This window comes from Oryctolagus cuniculus, chromosome 13 (genome assembly GCF_964237555.1).
Source record: "Oryctolagus cuniculus chromosome 13, mOryCun1.1, whole genome shotgun sequence".
In the NCBI taxonomy this organism is placed as follows: Eukaryota; Metazoa; Chordata; class Mammalia; order Lagomorpha; family Leporidae; genus Oryctolagus; species Oryctolagus cuniculus.
In genome coordinates, this window is record NC_091444.1 from 39,352,742 (window position 1) to 39,359,712 (window position 6,971).

The following is a 6,971-nucleotide window of genomic DNA, read 5'->3' on the forward strand; positions in this document are numbered from 1 at the left end:
GGCGCCGGCCTTAAAAGCTTTTTTTAATCTTAAAGCCCCAGTGGATTTTTAAGGGTGAACAAGAAGCTTATCCACAAAAGAGATTTTTAAGTGAAAAGAAGGTAAAAAGGGTCCTATAAGTGCAGTGAATGCTCTGACCTGCTGCCCCCAGCTGTAGAAGGACGATACAGGAGGAAATGAGCCCAGGGCCGCTCCCAGACCCAGATCTGCTTCCTTATGGAAGCTACAGGAAAGTTTGGGTTATTAACAGCAAGCACGGGGACCTGGCTTCCTAAGGAGGTCCTGTGTATTTATGGTATCTTGGATCCAAGGAGACATGAACTGTCTTCAGAACAACGGCGTTCACTTCTGCGGAAACGCGTCAGGGCTGCTGTCCTCACTGCAGCCCAGGGTGAATGAGGCAGGTCCGGTGAGGAGATGACAAGGACCTCGAGGACACGCAAGGCTGGTGGCAGCACCACGGCAAGTCGAGCTGGAATACAGTCACGGGATCAGCCTGGCAGATTCCACCCGCCGTCCACGGCGACTGCCCACGGTCAGCAGGACGGGAGCCTCGGAGCTGAGTCTGAGCTGGGTGTTTCTGCTCCATGCTGTGGAGACGGGCCACGGCCCCGGGCACTTGATTTCGTAGGTTAACAGTGTGCAGCGCAGCAAGGACAGCCCTCTCAGGAGAACTGGGAATACGAAATTCTAAGCAGGCAGCAGGTACACAGTAAAGGACTGTTCACACTGCCATGGAGCTCACAGTTGGGCTTGGTGTGGCTTGGGGAAAAAAACACATCGCTCACACTGCCAGCTCCACCTCGGCACAACGTGAAAACTCGCTGCCAGGCGTTTGTCATGGGACTGAGAGCACAACGTGCCCACCCTACAAGGCCGAGTTCTCCAACAAAACCCCAGAACCCTCTGTGCTGACGTGTGACACAGCAAGAGCGTTCTAGTTCCTGAGTTAACCCCAAATCACCTGCTGATCTCAGATCTACACAGTCTTTCCTACCAAGATAGAAAACTCTTTCCATTCAATAATTTAAAATCCTACCTTTTGATAACCAAGATGAAACCGGAGAAGATAAAACAAGCCCAACAATGTTATCAATACTCCTAGGAATATAAATAAACTACACAGGACTAATCTAATCTGCACTTACAGTTGGAGACAGGCGCCAACAGAAATCAGAAAAGTCACTCCACAGCCATTCAGCGCTTAAAAACAAAAGTCCCCAAAATGATTTTTGCAATACCACAATTGCATTGCTCCAAAAGCAGCAACCAAGTGGTTGGTTCGAGAGATTGCCCTGGAAAACATAAAGGCTAGGAAAGTTGTGAGCTGTACCTTGGCAAAGCCTCCACACCTGCATAAAAGGGACAACGCTGAAAAGCAACCTTTTTCTCTGTACCCCACCTTTATTTGAAAAGAATTTTGAGCTGGCCGAGTACTTTCATCTTTGAAAAAAAAAAAAAACCAAGGTCTCGGAAGTGCTGTTTTGGCTCTGTCTTTCCCAGCTGAAACACCTGAGGGGCCCAAAACCACAGAGCGTTCTGTGCTTTCAGACTGGCGTTCTCGCCTCCTCCCTGCACTGCCTCTGCGATCAGTGTGCCTATTCATGGAAATCTTCAGTAGTGTGCGGACCATCGTGGCCCACGCCTTTCCAATGCTGAACTACCAAGAACCATTCTTCTGAAGAGGCCAATCAATCAGCTGCCCTCGTGTGAAAGCACAAACTTAAGGTGCCCAGTTCTGGCCTCAGTGTGGCCCGAGGTCCACACCAAAGGATCTTGTCACACACCCAGGCACCCCGCTGCATCCCGCACATCCAGCTGGTCTGGAATCCTGTCCAGAATCACAGCATCATGGAATCGAACAAGACGGACTCCAGGGCGCCATCCCCTGGCCGAATGCAAATTCCAGGGGTGGGTATTATGGGACAGCAGCTTAAGCTGCTGCTTCAGACACCCACATCCCTTTATCAGGGGGTCTGGGTCCAGTCCCAACTACCCTGTGCTTCTGATCCAGCGTCCTGCTAATGTGGCAGCAGCTGATGGCTCACGTACTCACAAGGGACACCCTGATGCAGGTCCAGGCCCCTGGCTGTGGCCTGGCTCAGCCCCTGCTACCCCAGGCATTCAGGAAGTGAACCAGCAGGTGGAAGGTCCGCTCCTTCTGCCTCGCCCTCCCTCTCTGTCACTCTGCCTTTCAAGTAAATAAAGAAATCTTCTTTACTTATGAAATTAAAATAGGTACATCTTAAAAGGAGAAAACCAAACGAGTCAAAGAGGCAGAGCCTAGGCGTGTCCTGTGGCCCCTTCACCATTTGGGTCTTGGTGTCCTCGTCCCCAAACAGGTCAGAGAAACACCCAGACCTCACGTCAGTGACTCAGGGTTCTCCTAGACCAGGAAGCTGCGGACGTCTTGCCAGAAGCATGCTCACACACACCTGCGCGGGAAGAAGGCTGCCTTGAACTCAGTCCCACCCGTCTGCACCTTCAACACTCTCATCCAGGCCAGAATTTCGCACATGCAAGTACTCACCACTGGATTTAATTTTTAAAGTGCATTCTTGGGTCGGCACTACGGCTCACTAGGCTAGTCCTCTGCCTGCGGCGCCGGCACCCCAGGTTCTAGTCCCAGTTGGGGCACTGGTTCTGTCCCGGTTGCTCCTCTTCCCAGGCCAGCTCTCTGCTGTGGCCAGGGAGTGCAGTGGAGGATGGCCCAAGTACTTGGGCCCTGCACCCACATGGGAGACCAGGAGAAGCACCTGGCTCCTGGCTTTGGATCGGTGTAGTTCCGGCCGTAGCGGCCATTTAGGGGGTGAAACGACGGAACGAAGACCTTTCTCTCTGTCTCTGTCTCTCACTGTCTAACTCTGTCAAATCAATTTAAAAAAAAAAAATAATTCTTCACACAGGTTTCATGTTAAAAAAAAAAAAAAAAAAAGAGGGCAAAGGCTCCAGAAGGAATTCCCGCCTCCATCTCCTGGGCCACTGGCTGCACGGGGCAGTGGCCCCCAAGCAAGCCCAGCGGTGCAGACCCTTCTTCCGCTCGGTCAGCGCGCTGCCGTGGCCCCCGGATCACCGGGACCCCACCTGGGGCCTCCCCGGGACCTCCCGAGCCCAGGACTCCAGGCGGCCTGGCCCAGCCCTGGGCCTCCGAGCTTTGCGCGTTCACAGTCGTCTCCTCTGGTCTCTCGCCGGCTTCAGGCACCCTGGAGCCAGGGAGGCCACAGGGCACAGTTCCCATCCCCGCCTTCCCAGGGGGTTCTTTGCCGCAAGCCCTGGCCCTCTCCGAGGCTGGGCCTGTGTCATCGCTGCCCAGAAACTGTCCCCGCATCTCGGAGGCCAGCGTCTCCCGGGAGACTGCTCCCCCAGGCTCGCAGGCCCTCTCAGATGGCTCAGCGAGGGCGGGAGCGTGGGGACACAGCGGCCAGGTGGATGCAGCTGTTGCAGTGTCTGTGGCCACCATGAAGCTCACTCTGCCCAGCCCCAAGGAGGGAGCTTGGCAGCTCGGAGTTCCCGAAGGAGAGCCCGTCTTATCAATGTCCGTAGCTGTGGGTGAGCCACCGGGGGGACTGGCAGGGACTCCCTTCTCCGTTCTCACCGAAGTGGCTGGGTGCAGGGCCCCTGCTCCTGCTGAGGTGTCCAGGCCAGGGAGTGGTGCCACCCCTTCCGTGTCCTTCGAGGGGCAACGGCTGGGCACCCCTCTCCTCGGCGAGTGGGCTTCGGAAGTCTCTGGGCATTGCTCCCCCCAAGACTTTGTCCTGCGCTCCTCGCCCAGGGAGGACTGAGCCAGGACCCTTGTTGGGGGCTGGCTGCTGCTTCGCAAGGGGCAGGGGGAGGGCGAGCGAGCCCTGCCCTGCCGTGGGCTGCGGGGCGCTGGAAGGGCGGAGCTCTGCGCCTGGATGTGCGCCTCGAACATGCCCACTTTCTAGTTCACCTGCACGTTCTGCAGCTCGCGCTGCAGGATCCGCAGCTTCCTCTTGGCCTCCTCGGGCTCCGGCGGGGAGAGGGCGCCGGCGGCCACCACCTGCTGCCCGTCCCGAGGGCGGCCCGCCCAACTCGGGCTGCCCACGCTGCTGCTGCCGCTGCCGCTGCCACTGCCGCTGCTACTGTTCAGCCTGCGCCGGCCGCTCCGCCAGCCCCCGGGGCTCCGGGGCTCCTCGGGCGACAGCGACTCGGCTGGGGGAAAGAGGAAAGAGGTGCCTCTCCCGGGGCTGAAAACGCTGCCGGGGCTCAGCGTAGCCCTCCCCGAGGGCGGGGGCGTCTGACTGTCGCTGGTCCGGGGGCCGCCGCCGCCGCTCTTGCCCTCCTTGGCGCTATTCATGATCACCAGGCTATTGAGCGCATAGCAGTACACAGCCATAGTACTGGGTCCGCCGCGCTGCCCGCCGCCGCCGCGGCTCCCGTTCCCGCTCCGCAGCCGGCGCCGCCTCCTCCCGCCGCTCGCGGCTCAGCCCTGGAGGCGCGGCGGCCGCGGCTCCGCGCGCCGAGAGGGCGGCATGGCCTGGGCGGCGGGCCGGGGGCGCGACTGCGGGCGCAACCCCCGCCCAGCGCTCCATACACACACGCGCCGCTGTGGAGACACAAGAAGACAAGTCAAGGCCCGACGGCGCGGGGCAGGAGGCGGGGGAATCCCGCCGGCGGAGCTCCCACGGAGCCCGGGAGCCCACTCCGTCCCCGACCGGGCGCCCGTGGACTTGCCCTACTAGCCAGTGAACTCTCCTGTGCAGGATTTGCCTTATCACAAGTTCAAGGATCAACTTTTCTTTCAACATGTAACTGCAGGAGCATAACATGAATATTTACGGTTACTTTTAACTTAAGTGTTCTTTGGGTTTAGATCGACTTCTCTAAGCCGACTCCTACAGACTTGGAAGTAACACCTTTGAATCCGATCAGGTTGGTCTGACCCTCGTCCCTACTCAAGTTGAGTCTGCCTTGAAGAGTCTGGGATTTGCCTGTACGTGGCAGTGTAGAGCAGACTAAGAGGGATCTTAGAATCTTCAAAAAGTTCACAGAAAATGTCTTTGGGTAAAACTACATGGATTTCAAGATTTTTTTTTGCATCAAAATAAACTTCTTTTAATTCTACTTTTCCTTGACCTTTTTGAGGTACCCTCACAGTTTTCTGTGTTACCAATAACAAATTATCAAAAATTTGGTGGCTTTAAACAAAACAAATGTGTTTTCTTCTAGTTCTGCAGAATCACTAAGCTGAACTCAAGATGTTTGCAGGGCTGCACTCCCTGCAAAGGCAGTAAGGGAAAATCTTCTCCTTGCCCCTTCCAGCACTCCTTTACTGGTGACAGTATCACTCTAATCTCTGTCTTGATAGTCGCATTGCCTCATCTTCTCTCTGTGCCAAATGTTCCTGTGCCCTTGCCTTATAATCACACTTGTGATTGCATTTAGGGTTGGTATGGTTGAATATGGTTTGGTTGTGGCCTACAAGATTCATGTGATAGAAGGTTGGTCCCCAAAGCAGTGACGATGAGATGGTGGAACCCTTAGAGATGGGGCTCGCTGGGAGGTATAGTTAGAGGACAGGAATAGCACCCTTGGGAGGAATTACTGCAGGTCTTATGGTACTGAATGGACTGTTATAAGGGAGCTGATACCTCCCAAGTCCCGCTTCCTCCTGGGCTGCTTGCACGTCCATTATCGTGATGCCTTCCACCATGAGACTGTCAGCCGAGCAGACATCAGTGCCATACCTTGAACCTCCAGCACTATAAGCTAAATAAATCTGTTTCCTTTATACATTACCCAGCTTTTGATACTTCCTTGTAACAAATTAAAAGGGACCAAGATAGTGTGTACTGAGATAAAGCAGGATAATTGCTCCATCTCAAAATTGTTATATCACTCACATTTGCATTGGCTTTGACATTTAAGTAACAGTTACAGGTTCTAAGGATTAGAGCTTGATATATTTTGGGGTCTTATTTACATAATTACAGTACCCAACTTCTGAAATCAAATCACACGAGATTTATATCTCAGATCTAGTTAACTGTCGACTTAGGGGATGATGTAAACTCTCTATCCTCCAGTTTCTTTATCTGGGCATATGAACAGGAAAATACATACTTCACGTGCTTATAGGTAAGAAAGTGCATGGGACACAACAAAAAATTAAAATTGTATTCCAATATTCTCAAGGAACACATATACAACATTTTCAACAAAATACTAGTAAACTGACACCAACAATGCATCAAAAACATCATTCACAAGTGGGATTTAGCTCAGGGATGTAGCGATGGCTCAACATGTACAGATCAATAAACAATACATCACATTTATAGAATTAAGGGTAAAAATTACATGATCGGCCGGTGCCGCGGCCCACTAGGCTAATCCTCCGCCTGCAGCGCCGGCACACCAGGTTCTAGTCCGGGTTGGGGCGTCAGATTCTGTCCCGGTTGCCCCTCTTCAAGGCCAGCTCTCTGCTATGGCCCGGGAGTGCAGTGGAGGATGGCCCAAGTGCTTGGGCCCTGCACTCCATGGGAGACCAGGATAAGTACCTGGCTCCTGCCATCGGATCAGCGCGGTGCGCCAGCCGCGGCGGCCATTGGAGGGTGAACCAACGGCAAAAAGGAAGACCTTTCTCTCTTTCTCTCTCTCTCACTGTCCACTCTGCCTGTAAAAAAAAAAAAAAAATACATGATCAACTCAGTAGATATGCACAAAGCAGTCAATAAAATTGAACATCTATGCCCTATAAAAATATCTTGAAAAATTATGTCTAGAAGGAACATAAACTCAACACAGTTAAGACTATATAGGAGAAACTCACATCCGACATCATACTGAATGGAGAAAAGCTGAAAGCGTTTCCTGGAAGATAAGGAACCAGACGAGGGTGTTCACTTTCCTCACTCTTAATCAATGTAATGTTGCAAGTCTTAACCACAGTCATTAAACAACAGAAACAGATAAAAGGCATACAAATAGTAGAGGAGAAAGTCAAATTA

The 6,971-nt window shown here is 53.3% G+C and overlaps 1 protein-coding gene across 1 annotated transcript; it reads right to left on the bottom strand.

Annotated features, from left to right (window-relative positions):
* Positions 1 to 376: 376 nt before the first annotated feature.
* Positions 377 to 4,589, bottom strand: ITPKB (inositol-trisphosphate 3-kinase B). Its single transcript, XM_070054981.1, is given in 3 exon segments — positions 377 to 690; positions 1,334 to 1,352; positions 2,942 to 4,589. Coding segments are annotated over 3 exon segments (1,749 nt in total). The 5' UTR covers positions 4,358 to 4,589.
* Positions 4,590 to 6,971: the final 2,382 nt, after the last annotated feature.